This window comes from Harpia harpyja, chromosome 7 (assembly GCF_026419915.1).
Source record: "Harpia harpyja isolate bHarHar1 chromosome 7, bHarHar1 primary haplotype, whole genome shotgun sequence".
Classification (NCBI taxonomy): Eukaryota; Metazoa; Chordata; class Aves; order Accipitriformes; family Accipitridae; genus Harpia; species Harpia harpyja.
The window spans coordinates 43,813,411-43,831,893 of record NC_068946.1 but is presented as its reverse complement, the minus strand read 5'-3'; the positions used below and the strand labels follow the sequence as shown (position 1 = coordinate 43,831,893).

General features: G+C 47.4%; 1 protein-coding gene across 2 annotated transcripts in view; it reads right to left on the bottom strand.

The window, feature by feature from the left end:
- Positions 1-18,483, bottom strand: part of GLI2 (GLI family zinc finger 2) — a 200,837-nt gene that overhangs the window by 36,294 nt on the left and 146,060 nt on the right. For both annotated transcript variants that reach the window (XM_052793128.1, XM_052793129.1), the window contains 2 exons: positions 6,352-6,554; positions 4,478-4,669 (listed from right to left, as the gene is read on the bottom strand). In XM_052793128.1, the coding sequence (XP_052649088.1) occupies positions 4,478-4,669; positions 6,352-6,554 (395 nt within the window). The remainder of the gene's footprint in view (positions 1-4,477; positions 4,670-6,351; positions 6,555-18,483) is intronic.

Here is an 18,483-nt window from a genome sequence, read left to right as displayed (position 1 = left end):
CTCGCTGAAAGACAAGGCTGCATTCTTCTACTCCCAATCCACAAGGTAACTGTTTAGACGACCCAACTTGCATATGTAAATTGAATTCTTTAGAAACCAGAGTGCAGCAGGATTCCAGACAGAGCGCTTATGGGATGCTCTGGGACTTTTTCTCTCTTCTGCACATATTTTTCTGGGGAGGAAAACAGCATTGCTGGCTAGAAATGGGTGGGAAATCGTTTCCCATTCTCTGAACCTTTTCTGAGATTTCAGCAAGTTTCCATTCTGTGCTGGGACAAAGAAAACAAAGCAAAACAAAAGGATCTTTCAGAGTTTTTAAGGAAGCGACTACAGGGCGCGCCGTCTGCCCAGAGTAGCCAACAGCTGGCTTGTTTGAGAAGTCATCCGAGATCCAGCATATCCAGCCTGCAAACCCCGGGCTGCTGGTCTCTCAAGCCCCAGGTGAGGCACTTCTTTCCTAGGTCGCTGTGAGGCAGGGCTCTCTCCGTCCATCCTGAGGGAGCAGTCACTTCACATAAACCTGCTGGAAGAGTCCTGAGCTCACCTCTCACAGACACATGCCTGCTGACTGCAGTAACCACTGGGCTGCACTGCCAGCCCTGCTCCTTACCTTGATGGCTATTAAATCATTTACTTGAAGTAGAAAGGCTCCAACAACACTGACTGAAAGAGGCCAGTGAAGCTGAATCACTGTTTGATTTGGGGAAATAAACTCCTGCTTGATGATTTGCCCACGTCCCAGGCAACTGCGCCAGCCGTTGGCTTGTTGGCTATGCTGGGCTGGACAGAGCCTTTTTCCAGTTAAACTGCTGGTTGTGAGTCAAGACATTCATGACTGCCATGTACCAGGCAGAAAGAAAGAGGGCAGGGATCCCCCCTCTAGCTCCAGAACTGGATGAAATGCCATGACAGTACTGCAGGGTCATTCCTGCTGTTGGTAACTGTAAGGTTGCACAAACACATCTACGTAGCCCTCCTGACCTGAGTGACTACCTCTTTGCAGCGCTGCTTGGACCTAAGTTGAACTCAAGATGTTTTTCCCCCATTCCCTGACTCAGTGTGGACAACGCAATCACACTTTTGACACTGTGCAAACAGAAGTGATGGATTTAAAAATGATCTCAGCTTCCCACCCTGGCCATAAGAGTCTTATTCCAAAGATCTGGATCTTGTTCCTAGAGCTGCCGCTGCTCTTCTCACTGATCATTTTATCTCCTTTCTCTTTGGGGTCTCCGGTGATGATGTAGCTTTGCTTTGTACAGTACTTTGAGATCTTCTGATGTACAGGGCTATAACAGTAAAAGCATCGAGTCAGTCTGGATACGCTCCTCTTGAGAGCAAATGGCATGTCCTGAAGGGCTGAGGGTAATCACAGGAGCCTTTGTGCTTAGGAAAAAAAAAGTTGGATCTACTAAACATGCTCAGAAAGTTGTAGTCATCTCCAGGTTCAGCTGTGCTCCCCACCAGTCTTTACTGCCCCAGGGATGTTCTTGTGCAACCACTCTGTCACCATGTGGCACCCACTTCTAGAATAGAAATGTGAAAGATTGTTTTGATCTGGTGAATAGATCCTGTAAATTAGTCTCAAAAGTGCCCCACCAGCAATGTTGTGACATTGGAAAGCTATTAACTTTTGATTTGAAAGTGTAAGCTTTCCAGAAAATGGATTTAAGCCTGGATTCAAACTCCACTCTTGGATTTAGAGTCCCTGTTTGGACAACAGAATGAAACAGGACAGATAACTGAAGGGTTGTTTAGTCTCCACTGGAACTGGCCTGAAGACCCCAGCAATCTGGTGCGTAAAACTTAAATTTGGTCTACTTTAGTGGCTTAACTACTTTTAGCTGCACAGCGAAAACCCTGCTAAACACATGCAGCTCTGGGGCACCCTAGCTCTGTCACCATTTAAACACTCAGCAGACCTGCCACAAGGTCGGTAGCAACAAGCTCCAGCCGACACTTATGTCCTACTACTTTTCCTGACCCTAGACACCTGATGGGATGAAAAACCACCAACAAACAAGGACGCATTGAGAAATTCTCCAAGAAATGCAATTACAGCAACAAGAAGGGCCCAGGTACGTGTCTGTGGCAGAACTACCATACCCAGTGTCTAGGGCTCCCACGGACCTGCAGGTGTTTGGAGGTGACGTGACACTGAATAGGCCAGTTTTAATATATGTTTATCTGCTGCTTTTTCTTTTACAGGTGCCAGTGTTATCACAGATGTGTGATGGTGCTGCATGTGGTTTAACAGGAGCTACCTGCATTTTCAGCAAACTAATTCTTGTAAAGTTCTTATGTTCTGGGGCTCTCTGGGAAGAAAAGGGCTCTCTGAATGACAGATGCTGTGAGGTGGTGACTCATTAGGGTTTTATGCATGCTATTGATATTCTTGTCTCAGAAAAGCACCATAAGAGGATGCTTTATTAAATTATTGGTTCCACTATTTACTTAGGCCCCGCTGATTTAGATTTTTGAAATAACTTTCTGAAAAGAGAGGGAGACTCTGGTTCCTCAGCCAGTGTTTCAGAGCCATCCATTTTAGTCTCCGCCTTGATAATGCAGAATTCTCTCTTCTCTCTGGCTGATGGATAAACCTAAACCTGTAGAACAGAGACTGGCACTGGGCTGCTCTTCCTTTTCACATTCTTAAAAAGTAGCCTTCTGGTGTCTCACGTCACATCCTCATGACATTTGAAAGTTTTCATCTCACATAGAGCATGTGAAGGGCCAGAAAAGGCTTTCCAGTTACTCATCAACAAAGCTTTACTGAAAGATCAAAACAAATGCTTGGTGAGCCCTGGCTTTGCAGTGAATAATGGTTATGAACTTGACTGCATGAAACTGGGACCTTTGATACGTGATTCACTCTAGAGCTGTTTTAAGGAGAAGGCAAGCAGTAAGAGAGTCTTCTGCTAAGGGGAGTATCTCAGACAACTTTAGATAAAGACTGATCTTCAGCAAACCAGAGGACGAGCATCTTGGTGTGCCAAGAGTCAGCCTGCGCTAGCATGAAAACAGTGGTGGTTTCTTCCCTCACTGGCTGTTTATCTGGCACTTCAGTGAGGCACTGCTGGTCAGAGATGGACTAATAAGGAGGCAAGGAGGAAGGAGTCTTGTTCATGAGCCCGAGGAGAACTTGGCAGGGCTGGTTTGCACCCATCTGTTATAACCACAGACATTAACCCTTTGGAGGGAAGACAGAGCGGTCTTACTGACCCGCTGCTTTGTAGCAGAGAAGCCCGGAACGTATTTTGGGTGTTAGAGGCAGGATGGTACCAAGGAGCATGTGCTCTCCCTTTCAGACCGGGATCCAGGTTCCTGATTAATCTAGGAACTGGCAGCAGAAAATGACTATTCAGGTAAAACTTCCGCAGCAGCTGCAGCCAAGAAATTGTTTTTTCATTAGAAATATCTATAAGCCCCCATTGCTGAACAGCCAGAACAGCTTTTATCATTCCAAACCAGTCACTTTACGAAGCAGCAAGACTGCAAAGTCTTTCATCTTAAAAGCTCAACAACAGAAACTTTGAAGCAGTAATGAAACGATGCAGATCTCCACTCCAAAAATTATAATGGTCCACAGGCAAATCTGAAGGCAGCCCAGGAAACAGAAGCCAGGATCTGAAAGTTGAGCAGAGACTTCTCTTTCTTGCCACAGAAATAATCCCCAAACTGTCCTCTGTAATATCTGCGCAACCCCAGTTCTTACAAGACGTAGCATAAAGTGAAAGGAAAGAAATTTCTAACAGCTCAGAAAAATCATTTGGATCTCAGATACGCTTCCAGATAGGCTTTGCCCATCTCACCAGGGCAGCGGTCAGGCTGCAGCAGTGACTCAGCACCGCAGCGCCTAACATGATTTTATTTGTTCTCCATTTAGCCAGGAGCGAGAACTTTCTGGGTTTATAATGCCTGATACTAGCATAAATACCACATTCCTGCATTTTTTTTCCTCCCACAAAGCGCTAACATATCCTCTCCACCATGGCTCCCCGTTAACATATTTTTTCTCCTTGGGGACCCGAGAGGTCCCCACCAAGACGAGAGGTCCATCGTGCTGAGCCCAGCTATGCCAGGAAATGGCCAGCCTTTGTCCCAGACACCAACCAGGCTAAACATGGGGTCGGATGGTGAGCCGGAGCTGGAGCTTGCCCCCAGGCACGCTGTGGTCACCCACGGCCAAAGCAGCAGGACAGCAGCAATGCCCTGCCCACTGGACCAGCCCGTCTCCTACCGGTGCAGCAGCCATGCCATCCTCCCAAAGAGGCCACAACGCAGATATTTTAAATTACGTATATTTTATACATATATATGGAACAAGGCAACCTTTTAAGCCACGAATTATAGTGCAGCACCTGTGGGTTTCGGCAGGGCAGAGTAACCATGTATAGCAACCTCCACCTGGAGGACAGTCCCATCCATCTGCCCCAAAATTTCAGCTGTGCTGGGGAGGACCCGGACCGCTACTCACCGTCGACAGGGCTGAGGTAATCATGGAGGTGGGCTGTGCTGGCTGCTCCCCCGCTCTGCATCAGGAGGTCCCCGTAGGGGTTCGGGTGGCTGGCCATCAGCGTCATTTGGTGGTAGTAGTCGGCGGGGTTGGCTCCCGGCGGCGGCGGGGGCAGCCCGAAGAGACCTCGCTCCTTCAGGTGCTCATGAGCCACTGCCGGAGCCACGGGTGAGGAGAAAAACATGGGGAGAAGGTTCCCACCGCAACGTTAGACCTCGGCGCTGACGTTGGCGGCCCCGTCTCCCCCCCGCGCCCCCCGCCAGCCCCGGCCGCACGGCTCCGCGTAGGGCTCTCGTGACGTGCGCTTGGGCGTGCTTCTGCGGACAAAAGAAACTAAGCTGGGGCCTCTGCATTCCTCCATTTCCGCAAATTTATAAACAATCTCTCGTTCCCCCTTCTAATAATCCTCCCGTTCGGACGCAGCCAGCACCCCGGGGAGGGGGGAGAGGGCCCAGCCTGCCGGCAGCAGTAACCCTGTCAGCATTAACATCCCTGCCTATTAGGAAGGAAAGACAAATGCAGCCCAGTTCCCGATAGCAGTGCGAGGAAATTAAAGCCAAGGTCTAATGCATAGAGCTAGGTTTAGTGTCTGGCAGCATAAAACCATTTTGGCTGCCAAAGCCAATTACGCTCACTTTCTCCCAGCTGTAATTTTTCAAACCTGCCTCCCCACCCGCTTGCCCTATTAACTTATTTACCACTGCCTTAAAAAAAAAAGAAAAAGAATAAAAGGAGAAGAAAAGCAACCAAAACACAATGCCTTTTTTTCACAGCAAACAACAAAACTGGCTTTGGAAGGAGAGGACGGGGCAGAGCACACGTGCACCAGCCATCAGACCTCTCCGCGGCAGGCAGCTGGGAGTTTGGATGACGTTTTGGGGGAGGGAAGAAGACGCATCCATCTCCCCATCACCCTAGCGATGTTTTTTTTAGCCATAGAAGACGGTTTTACGCTGCGAGACACTAAGCTGGGGGCCTTGTTGCTCTCTGGTGTGCTTTGCTCTGCGGCAGAGAAGGGCCGCTTGCCCCTGCAGCAGCTTGGGAGCCAAGAGATGCTGGGTTTGCTGGGTGTGCGGAGACCCCAAACCCCGGCTGCTCCACGGGCACTGAGCCAGCTGCCTGCAACCATGTAACGAAGCACTTCTGACAAAGTAAGGCATGACTTGCACCTCCCCAAGTGAAAGCAGAATCGTGCATTTTCCCCTTTCCCTGCTTAGCCATTTTTGTCCCCAGCTCCCTGACACAGGGTCTGCCAGGGCTCGGAGAACATCACCACCTCTGCGCGCACCCAGTGCCAGCTCCCCACACGCCCTCGCCTTCACCGAAAGCTGCTGCAGGGCAGCTCAGGAGTAAGGAGGAGGAAAGTATGGCCCCTCTCCTTCACCTGGGAGCCATCCTGCCCCGAGACACAAAGCCAACAGGGGGATAACCCAGGCTGCGTTGCCTCATCTCTGCAATGTCAGTCCCAGCCAGGCCAGGCAGCCGGAGCGACTGTGACCGTCTTTGGGGGAAGCAGTGCTCCCAGTAGAGACGTAAGAGTGGGGAAGCTCATAAGAGAGCAGAGAGCGCTGCAGAAAGGAACGTACTTTAAGCAAAATATTTATAATATGATCCAGCGGTAATAGCTATTCTCACGCTCTGCTTTCTCAGTGCAATGATGCAAAACAAATGTGTAGTTAACGGGGGGGAAAAAAAACCCGAAAAGAAAAAGAGACAGCTCTCCCACTTCAGAGAGCAGCTGCGGAGCCTTTGCAGCCATAAATCCCTGGGTTTTAGGGAATTTCAGTGCTGGTGAGCTACAAAATCATTGCAGTACCAACAGCACAGCGTCTTACCGTCAGCAGGGCTGAGGCCCCTGGCAGCAGAGATGACGGAGAGCGTGGGGCTGCTGTGGACGGAGCGGAGGTAGTGCTCCATGTGGGGTGCCACGTAAGGGTGCGGCGGGCTGAAGGGTGACTCGCCAGGCCCGGCAGGGTGTGGAGACAGGCGGATGAGGGAGATGTCGGAGATGACGGGGCTGCCGCTCAGAGGAGGAGGCCTGGGAAGGAAACAGAGACATGCCATCACTCACAGCCACCTGGGGCGGGCACGGCCACCCGCCACACTTCTCCCTCCCACCCCACTGCCTTTGCCCATGAGGGAGGATTTCGAGCACATGGTGGGAAAAACCTCCCCTCTTGGCATATACGGAGCCTGAAGCCAGTGCAAGCTTCCTGCAGACCTGCATTGACATTGCACTAAACACATATTTGTGCAAGGTGGCTCACCCCAGGCTGGGCTGCTGTGAACAGGGGCATGAGCTGCTTCTGGCAGTGCCTGCACATGTAGGCTGCGTGGAGCACGCTCCATGCTAGAGATCTCACTCCATCTCCTTGCACAGGGAGGCTGGCTACATGAAGACATTCGAGGCAAACCTGGGGTTTGTGAGCTCCTCACTGCCCCCGGGTATCCAGATGTTTAGTGCTGCCATGCACAGACAAAGCCCCAGACAGGACTGCATGCGAAAGGATGCAGACGGCGCAAGGAGTAGTTATATGATCTTGAGGAGAGCCGTGCTTCGCTTGGCCCAGTGTGCGTGGCTCGGCCAGTGCCGGTGGAGCAGCCCTCCCTGCCTGCGTCCATCATGGCTTGCACAAACCTCCTTGACAGGTCGGTGGTACGGTTCAGAGGGCAAAAGTTCATGAGAGGTTTTATTGCATGCTTTCTGGGGGCCACCTCTGTTAAATCCCTTAGATCTTCCCCAGGCCAAGTGTTACCTGAGAAAGAAGTCAGTAAATGCTGAGGGATTCAGCAGGTAACAAAAAGAAAGTCACAGGCATGTTTTGGCACTCGAGCAGTTTTTGCAGGGTGAGCAAGGATGGAAGAGAAAGTGTGCGGACATCTCCCAGACACATCTTCTACTGTACCCTCTAGCCTCTTAGCCAAACGGCAGAGGGTGCAAGGAGGGGAGAAAAAGTTACGTGCCCTGACCTGAGAAGCAGAAAATCTGAGCTAAACACCAAAAGAGGCAGAGCTGTCATTAGGCAAAATGAAAGAGCAAAATCTGCTTTGCATTAGCTCTCTCTGTACTCACAGACTGCTGGAAGTGGAGATGGTGCAGAGATGCAGGTCACGGCAGGGACGGCATTTGTCCCTGGCCTGGTGCTTTGGCAAAGCTGAGGGAGATGGATGTGCACCCCATAGGGCTGCACCCCAGGTATGGGAGACCATGGGGATTTGGGGTTTCGGAGGTCAGGGATCTGGGACGTGGGCTGAGCTAAGGGACGGTGTTACAAAGGTCCTTGCCTAACAATATCCAAATATGCCACTAGCGAGTGCATCTAAGATCTGTCTCTCCATGCACAGGCAACCACAAACACGAGGGTCTGAGCAGTTTACACATGCCACCTGCACCTCAGGATCTTGGTCCCACCCTGTCTTATCAACAGTTCAGGTGCATTTTAATTTATTTGTATTACCTTCATATCAACAAAACCACAAAGAAATGTAATATAAGCTTTGCAGACTTATTCAGCAGTTTACGAGCATGTTTGTCTTTGTTTGATCTTCTGTGTGTTTCTCCGTCTTTCTGATAAATTAGTAAACCTTGTGGCTTTTTGAACACTTTTTGCTGATAGGTAGTAAATTAAATGCCTTTTAAAATATTTATAGTTCAAAGCACTTTCCTGTAGCAATACTCTTAGTGGCTCACTGGTGTGAAATACAAGACAGTGAAAACCTATCAGATATAAGGGACTTGCGGAGATGCACAGCCACGGATGCACACGCAGTCATCGGACCCAGACTGGGGTTTTGCTAGAGGAACACCCACCAGCATCAAGCCTGTTTTCTTTTACAGCACTGAAAGACAAACTTATAATGGCATGGCTATTTCAGACCTCATAACCTCCCCACCTGTGTCACCATGGCCTTTCGTTACCAAAATTATGGGGCGACCAAAGTCCCTCTCTGAGCCACTCTCCGGTGCCTCTCGCCATGACGTCAGCTGCGGCGGCGGCAAGCTCGGGAAAGCTGCAGCCGAGGCTGCCGGGGCTGTTTTTTGTCGAGGCTGCTAATAAAGGCGGCTGAGCACGGAGCTGACCAATTTATTTCTACCAGGGAGGAGGGAGAAGTGAATCAAAGTCTCTGTTCCAGATTTAGTTTCAATTCATTTCTAATAATCTCCACCGCCTCATCTGGAAAAAATGAAACAGGATTAAAAAAAATGATGTCATTAAGAAAACATCTGACTAATTTTTCTTCTGACGAAGACTTAATATAAGTGAGGGGGGATGTAAATTAAAAGCAGCCCCAATCTTCCCTGGGCCACAGAGCCTGCCTTAATACATAAGCCATGAAAGAAGTTTTCTTACATATACAATAAGTTCCCTCTTTCATCAGTACTCACAGCTTCTCCCAAAAGGGTTGTGAACTTCTTTGATGCAGGCTTGAAACTATGTATTACCAGGTTTACGAGCCTTCGGAGCCTCCGCTGATCAAACTGTGAGGCCGACATCTAAAATGTGTATAACAATATGAAGGGTTTGCTGTTCATTTTCTCCGTGCTAAATTGGGCAGAAATGCTGGAGTCCCTCAGAACAGGAAAACTCCACCCTGGCCAAAAAGGTAACACTGGGAAAAAGATCAAGAATTCACCCAAAATGCATGCAGCTGGAGCCCCGGGTGGTGTTTCAATACGAGGCTGGCCCTGTGCGTAAAGACTGGTTGGGGTGGAGAGCAGGCTTCTCCTTGCCGCATCTCTCCTTCTGTGGACTAGGATCGCCGTACTCTCAGCCAGGTCTGGCTCCTGTAAGCCCGCCCAGGCAGGGATCACCTCTCACCGTTGTACACCTACAATTCTAGCAAGGCACCATCCCACGGCGCAGCACGTCCCAAAATAACGTGGCTTCCAGTAGCTGCCTACCAGGAACGGCTCACTTGGCCAGAGGGATCCTCTGCTCCTAACTCCCCAAAAGTTTGATTTTTTTCCCCCTTTTTTTCCAGTTGCGCTACTGGCATTATTTCTTACCTAATCCCCAAGTCCCACATTGTGCCATCGCATCGGCACTCTGCAAATACACAGTGAGAGGCAGCCGTAGCCTCACAGGTCTGCTCCTGGCAAAGGAGAACAATTAGCTCCTACGTTTTAGAGGCAGTGGCTTAAATGGATGAGAGATGAAATTGTGCGGGGGGAAGGCGGCTCTGCCCCATGCCCTGCTCACCTCCCGGGCAAGCAGGGCTTTCCATCCCCATGCCCCGAACCCTGCAGCGGGACAATCTCCAGCGTGGTGCCGTGAACCAGCCCGTGCAATGGTGCCGTGGTGCCAGAGCTGGGTTTCTCAGTGTGTCCGTAGAGCTCCCTGCCCAGACCTCCGCTATCCATACATCAGTCCCTGCTCCTTCCCTGGATCCCGCAGATGGCACGAGGAAAACACTCCAGTGCCTGGGGGAGAGTTCCCTGCTTTGCTGAAGCCAATGCTGTAAAAATCTCACTGTCTGCAGCGGGATGAGGGATTTCACCTGACCACATATATTTCTGAAGAAACTGGGATTCTGGTTTTCAAATAGGCTAAGGGAATTGGGTGTCCAAATGCCATTAAATTTAATGGGAGCCAGGGGCCTGTTTTCCCCGCGGCTCTAGCGAGAAGCCCAGGCTCTATAATTAATGCTCAGGACTTGTAGAGCAATTTGCATCTCTGACGAAGCACGCGAGCCTGGATTCATTTCCTCCCCCACCCAGGAGAGGCTGTCCCTTCCCTGCTCTCTAACAGAGGGAGACACTGAGGTGGGGGAGACTTTACCTGATCCCATCCAAGGGCTGCAGGGCCTCGTGGTGATGCTGGGGGCATGCACGCTGCTGAAGGCTTTATAGAGCAGGTCTTTACCGGTGCACTGGATAACTCCCCTTGGAGAGCAGAAATCCTTGCACTATTTACCTGGCTCCAGCTGCCTGCAGAACAGGACCATGGGGCAGTGGGTACACACAGCAGCAGAGGAGCACGACCAGCACAAGGAGGGCTGCAAGCACCCGAGACGTGACACATGCTGCCAGTGGGTCACTAGCAGATTTTTGGTGGTTTCCCAGGAGCTGGTCACTCCTTAACTGTCATTCACCGGGGAAAAGAGTTCTGCTTAATTTTCCTGCCACCTGGGTTTTGCTGAAAGGAGCACCAGCCTGTCCAAAGCTCCAGAGTTTCATCCCAAAGTCTGGGGGAAGGAGGAAGGAGCTGGTAGTTTTTCTTTGGAAAGCAAGGCAAAAAAATTCAGCCTGTGGTTTCAGTGAGGCAGACCAGCGTGTCCCTGCGTGTGCCTCAGAGCCTGGCAGGCGCTCGTCTCCGCTGCCGCTGCTCACAGGAGGTGTGTGCGTGCTGCGCTCGGTCCATCGCAGCTGGACGCAGTGCTGAGAAAGGATCCTCATGATCCCACAGTGGACGAGCATCATCATCTCTGAGGAGCCAGGCTGGGCTCCTGGGAAAGGAAACCCCCCGAGGGACTGGCAAAACCAGTGCTGGCTGCTATGAACAGGGCCTTGGGGTGACTTTTCTCATCATGCTCTCCCTCTGTGGTCACACACCAACAATCCCAAAATCTTGCATGGCAGAGATGTGCCACCATCTCCCCACTGCTGCATGTGAGTCTGGAGCCTCTGCAAGGGGCATCCAGCAATGAATGCAACAGTTAAAGAAGTTGTACATTTCTGAAATAATCTCCATCAGTTAAATAAACCCCAGAAAAATGGGGACAATTAACCAGCACTAATGTCCCATGACTAGTCTAAATTAATACTTACATGCCAAGTATATTCATTCAGTGGAAAACAAAGGGCTGAATACTTTTCCATACACTTAATGGAATATGGACACTTGCAGTCAATTGTTTTGCTGTACAATAAAAAGACTGCAGAGCTGCTACACAGAGATGGAAGCTAGGAACAGAGCTGCTCATGGGGAGGGGTATCATCAGCTGGTAGAGTTTTGCTATAAGAAAAAAGCTTTTAAAGCCAACAATCCCATGTAAGCCCCACATAAAAATCCTTCCTTTTGTTTTGTTTTAAATAAAACTCCCTGGCCTGGCTTTCGCAAGCCCTGTGTACCCAGAATACCACCCAACATTTGCAGGAGATGGCGGAGAGACATATGGATGCCCAAAAAATGGACTGTGCTTGTGGCAGACACTCTACGTATAGAATGCCAAAGCTGTATCTAGCGGGAAACCTAAAATGCTCCAGGATTCATGCTAAACGATTCAGTCTAAACAGCTCTCGCCAGCCCCTCAACTTCACCTCTGTTTATTTCTGACTTAAAGTCCCTTACAACAGGAAGGGCGATAGGTCGCGACACTTGTGCGGTACCCTCAGGATCAAAACCCACAAAGTCCATCAAAACAAGGTACCTTTCAGAGGTCAAACCTGGGCCACAATGATTGAATTCACAAGGCATTTGATCATTCACAAAGATTTCCCCCTCCTTCCCATTTTTTTGGCTCAGGGAGCGGAGGGTGCGCTGCGAGGAGTGGCACGGAGCTGCCTTGCAGCCGCCTCTCACCCCAGCCACTGCCAGGGAGCGTGGTGATGGGGAATCACTCATGCTTCCCAGCTCTACCAGCACTGCAACAAGTTGATAATTATCTAGTAAAGTGACCTGATGCTCGAATATAGGGTTATCAGCTTGAAGATGCCAGCTTACATGTTGCACTAGGAAGAGATCGGGATGGGGACCCAAGACACATCACTCTTAACTTCCAGCCCTCCCCTGTTGAGATGCTCAGCACAAATAATTTTATTTCTTTTTCCTGTATTTTCTCAGCTCTAAAATGGTGTTAATAATACCTTTTTTTTTTCATAATCACAAAGATGAATATGTAGAAAATCAGAGCCACCCTTGCTAATTCAGCAATTAATGCACTCACTTATAAGAAGCTGTTACGGAGACTGTGAAGCTGGACAAAAATTGCAACAGCTTCTCTCCAGAAAGTTAATGGGCATGTTTCAAGCAGTTCCCATTTTCTTCTTTTCCCTCAAATATGGCTTTGAGGCATGGAAATCATGAAAAATAAAAAAGATTTTTTAACAGCGAGGGCAAGTTCCCATTAGATGGGTTTATGGAAGGAAGTGGTAAATTCAGTGCTGTTGCAAGACTTTATGGCAAAACTAGATGTTTTTCTAAAAGATGGGCTCTAAGCGTACTGCAAGGTTTGGAGTTTTAATAGTAGGAAAGAGTAATTTCTCCCACTGTAGAAATTAAAGGGGGGAATCCTACGGCCAGTGTCACAGATGTCAGATCAGATAACTGCGGTAATTCCTTTGGGCCTTAAGAGACACAAACCTCTGAACATAAAATCCCTTATTTGTGGATTTGTGGTTAGGGCACTGCTTTGAGAATGATTTAGGCAGACACTATGAAAAATCCCACTCTGCATCCATTGGCAATGGCAGTTGTCTAAATACCTTTAAAAGTCACACCTTAAAGTCTAATCTTGCACAACTGAAGTCAAAGGAAACTCTGCTGCTGATGGCAGGAGCAACAGGAACAGGTATCCAGTGTGTCAATTCCTCCGTTTTCCATCTACACCATGGAAACAGTATCATAATCTAAGGTGGGTACAATTTCTTAGCACGATTTTTTTTTCCATCCCTTAGAAAAACATATTCAAGACTTAATGCAAATTCTAGCATATGAGGTCAATTTAATATATTTGCTCCAGGTAAGAAAGAGGAATTTTTTGTTTCAAAACTGGAAAAAAAAGGTAAACGTCTTTTATTTTTCCTTTCAAAAGACTACTTCATTTTCAAACCTACCTGACTTCAATCCTAAGCTTAAAGTATCTAAAACCAAGAACAAATGGAACAAAAGAATTATTTTCACCCGATACAAAAGTATTATTATTTTTATCAATGAAAACAAAAGTATTTTGGTTTAGAGCTTGAAACTTTTTTTCATCTAAGTTCCACCAGAAGTTAACAACGTTCTTAAGCTCACAGGTTGTTGGCAGCCTTAGTGGGGACAAGGGCGATGTTTGGAGGGAGCAAAGTTGGGAGTGTGAGTACAGAAATTGGTCCTCAGATTAGAAACTCTCCTAACCACGTATTGTTTCTTACTGCATTTATGCTGCATTTACCACAATGCAGGTCTAGTTTTGGCTGACACTTGTAAGCACAATTGCAACACAATAACAACAACAATATCAATATTTGCTTTTAAAATGGAAGAAAAATGCAAAATTTTAATAAGTAAGGTTGCCCTCCATTATACAGCACACAAAGAAGCAAGACATCAAAAGTAGAAATTAGAGTTGATACGGGACCTTCAAACCCAAATCAAATTAGTGTCTCTAGGAGAGATCTTTGATTTAAGCTTAATAGTGGTGATTTTTTCTTGGGTTGTTTTATACTTAATCAGCCACACAGCCCACTGTGCAGACATATGTTCCCAAAGCACATCAAAGCAAGTAAACATTCTGTTTCAGATCCTAATATCCTTTTTTATCCAATTATCTTACTTACATGATCTTTTAATTTAAGTTCTGAAAGCCCACCTTTTCACACAAGCTTTCCTTTAGCGACAGAGGTAGAAGGATGACCAGCTCAGTTCTTGTGAGATACCCGCCAAAAAACCCCCACAACGAATAAATCAAAGCACAGCAGATGAGTCTCTAAGATAGTTTCTTGAGAGATTAATGATGAAAGCCTTCAGAGAGGAAGCATATTTTAAGAAGGGGAACTTCAAGGAAGGTAGCTGAGGGGGAGAGAGGGAAGGAGAGTGAGCGAAAAAGGCATGAAAGAAAGCATGGATAAAAGTGCGAGAGCCAAGGAAAGCAGTTCAGCGACAGACCGAAGGAGCGGTGCAAACCTGGAGGCACGTGAACTTCAGGTTGAAACCACCAGGCATGAGAACTTGATTCCAGTAGTCACAAAATTTGAGAGCTGGGGCGTCAAAACACTGTGGGGTCAGGGTGGAGAGGGGATGAGGGCTGGCCAGCGGCACGGCGGGTGTGGGGGGGGCAAGCAAGGTGGGAAGTGGTGGGGAATGAGACGGGAAGAGGTGTAGACATGGACCAGATCCGGACGGAAGAGCTGAGTAGGAAGCTGAGGGAGATCTGACAGGATTCAACGCTGGTGAGGTCATGTGGGAAATGGGTGTTGGAAAGATGTGTTGGATGTGACACAGCCATTTCTCTACATCTGATTGATTTCCCTTGGGACACTTGTTGAGGATATTAGCACTTTGGAGCGAATACTTTGCTTGTAGCTGTGAAGATACTGGGCTTGGGAAAACAAATGGGAAGTGTATGTGTGTGGGGAGGAAATCGGAGTTTCTGATCCCTGCCTAGTGTCTTCTTGCCATGCAACTTTTGGGTGGGGGCTTTTCTCCCTTAAAAGGAAATAACGTTCAAGTGCTACAGAATAGTTTAACATTTAAAAGACTATGCCTATAGTACTTCTGAAAAGTCCCTTTCTGTGTTAGGCCAGCACTAACCTGTTGTGGAGAGGGCAAGTCAGTGGCAGCAACACCACAGCAGTGGAGCTCATGGAAGAGTCAGGCAAACCATAGAAAATGCTTCTTCATTCATTACACTTTAAATCTGCCTTGGCTCTATACCCGTCATATCCCAGAAAAGCAAAAAAGGACCATTCCTCTTCATCATGACTGTAATACAATCAACTGGCTGCAGCATTACTCTAACCAATGTTAACTAACAGAGTCTATGTCTGACATCTATAATTTCATGTTAACAAATTAGGTAGACTCCTGCATTTCCTGGTACCTTGAATGCCCAAGAAGCTCATAACTTTTCTTTATATGCAAAATGTCAGGGAAAGGGCAAACAATGTTATGCCAGAAGACCATAGCCAAATCACTTGGTTGGAATGTGCTGTAAATCACAGGGTGAATGGAAAATGAATCTTTGTTCCAGGACAGCGACTTCCAGCATTAATGTTGCTGCTAATGTGCTCCTTTTCTACTGGGAATGTCCTCTTCCTATAATCCAAGGTCCTATAACTTAAACCCTGTAACTAAACAGCACACCAAGGAAGAAAAACCTACACCCAACTAATTATAAAAAGCCTGAAATGTCCTGCTTCTCTTTTCTGAAGTACAGGGGGAAACCATTGGTGTTCAGGCTTTAAAAAGATACTGTGCTTGCTCTAAGCAGCAATAAGCTGTTGTAACCAACTGGAAGTAACCAGAAAACCATGTTTTACAAAGGGGAATAAAACGAAACGGGAACAGGTACAGCACAAATCTCTGCAAAGCCTTTCTAGACACAGCAGTCAGAGGAGCTCTGTATGTAGAGGTGATTGTGATAGTTGCACAGAAACACATCTCACACACACAGGTCCACACACACCAGGTACGCTGCTGCCATGCTGTGTGTGTACCTGCCTCTGGTGTATCACAGCACAAAGAAATAAAAGATGTGCATTCCTATAATAGCAAAGCTTTTGGTCGGGGCTCCCTGGGTTTTCTGCAGGAATTAATTTTACTGGCATTTGACACATTTTAAACAGCAACAGCACTCACAGTAACCTCCAAAGGGAAATATTCCTGAACAATATATAATAAATACATTGATTTCTAATAATAACCATCTGCCCTAAATCTTCTTGCTGACAGGTTTAGTTGGACCAAAGGCCCTTTTCACATCTACTTCATGACAGTTCCCATCACTACATAAAGACTTTGAAGTGCCCTAACGTGCAGTAAAATGCGAGATAACCTACCAAACTGTCAATATTTCTTCACTTCTAAAAGGAAATGCTAATGGCACTCAAAGAGCTCAAGATGTAATGTAAGATCTGATCCAGCAGTCTGGCTGATCTAACCATCCTTTCCTTTGCTACAAGTATGCTGAAAAGCAAGCAATTATAGGGTGAAGAGCAGAACTAGGTAAAACTTTTTCACTGATATGACTGCAGGGAAAAAAACCACCTTTTTATTCCAAACAAGCTTTTCACTTGGAAGTGTCTGGAGTTTTCTGTACAAAGTAAGAGAATTAACAATAAGTCAGCGCTTCAATTTTAATTTCTTCTTTTTAAGCTATCACTTTTTTCCTTTTCTTTTTTTAGCATTAGAAAGAAAGTGAACCAGAATGAAACATAGATGTTTTTAAAATCTGGACAACATTCAGCTGGGAGTTAATTTTCCATAGGGAAGAGATGAACACAAATAATCCAGAGAAAGCAGAATCTCTCTCCAATTGACTGCGATAAACAACTGGCATTTCTCTACCAGCTCTAGTCTGCAGTGTAAGACTGAGAAAGGCTCTACAGCAGGAGAAACTAAATGCAATAAACAGAAGCCCACCCCTATGGTAAAACCCCAGCACTGCTTACTGCCCTGTACAACTCCAACAGACTTTGAAGAAGCCAGAATGCTGCCCCCTGCCCCCCCCCGCCACCAAATCATCAGCTCATGGTAAGAAAGGATGAGGTATTTTATATCTCATCTTCCATGTACCACCCAAAAAGCCTTCCTTCCAAAACCCTTTTGCTCCCAGACCCGTTGGTGTCATTCTCTACAGCTGCTCTCCTATTCTTCCAGTTTTCCAGTGACACAGGAAAATATAACATATTTATCAAGGAAGGAATAGGGATCTGATGTTCCCCAGCTGTTTACTGCTGAAAGTTTATACTAGTGCTTTTCAACCTGTGGTTTGCAAAACCCTTGGGAATCACAAAAAACTCCTTCAGGTGCTGTGAAAGACAGCAAAAAACCCCAGCAAGCCTCTTGTTATTCAGGCCAAATTCATGCCAAACACCATGTTTGACAACCCTGCTGGAAAATTTTTAGGGAGGCCACAGATTGTAATAGCTTGAAAACCCCTCATCGACCCTATGCTTCCCAAAATCAATAAAAATTACATACGAGACATTCTCAGAGTAATCATCGACTACCGCCCCAACCCATCCAACACCCACCAACGTCAGCTAGTGCTGGAGCACGCACGCGTGATTTGGGCACCTTTGCTACGCTGGCGCAGAGGTAACGCCGTCTCCCATGTCAGCAGCACAGTATACCTACGGCGACACCTCCCTCCCACCGCCATGCAAAGGGAGACCTGCGGGCCTCATCTTTCATTCTCTTATCTCATGCAGCTATTCCTTATGCAGACACATTTCTGTATACAAATCCCATTATACTTGACCCTCGGTTCACCCCGTTTCCATTACAACGCTGTAGACTCAACCAGACTTGCTCCAGTGCCAACTCTGTGCTGTCATTCCTTGCGCAGAGTGGTAATAAAGAAATCACTGTTTTAAGCTGACAAAGAACAGATTTCTTACTAAGTAAACACTGATGTTTTGGTAGGGAAATTAAGTTATAAAATTGTGTCTACAAAGGGAGACCATACAGATGGAGTTTGTTAAGAGACAGCAATACAGTCAACAGTGGTTAATTCAATTGCCTGCTACTTATCAGATTTTTTTTAAAAAAGGCTTATCCAGCTTTTGTAAATGCAAATGCAGAAAAACATTTCAAAGAGTCGTTGTCGTTTTAGCTGGAGAGTGATGCACACACGCACATGGCCTTTTGAGGCCGAAGAGCCCTCCCTTGCGCATCCACCATGGCTGTGTCAGGGTCCGGTGGGTCTGGTGTTTACCAGCCTGGCCAGAGAGGAGGTCTGAGCACAGCACACCTCATCATGATGCCACCACCCTCCAGTGACCTCCATCCTCATGGCTATGCCGTGGCCTCACTTTCCCTGGCCACCGCTCTCACCTGCCTTTCTGCCTGCCCGGTACCCCATGCCAATTTTAGATGCCCCAAACCTTCCTTCAGCTCAGGTAGTAACCGGACACTAAGGTCGGCTGGGTAAAGGTAGGAAATTCAGTATCTCCAGTCCTCAGTTGAGCCTTAAATAACCCCAGCCCAACCTTAGATGTTGCATCTAATTCCCAAAAGCACCATGTTGACACCAAGTCGCTGAAGCTGTTTCTCTCCTAAATGTAGCAACAGCAGAGGCACAGCCACTCTTTACCCTCCCCT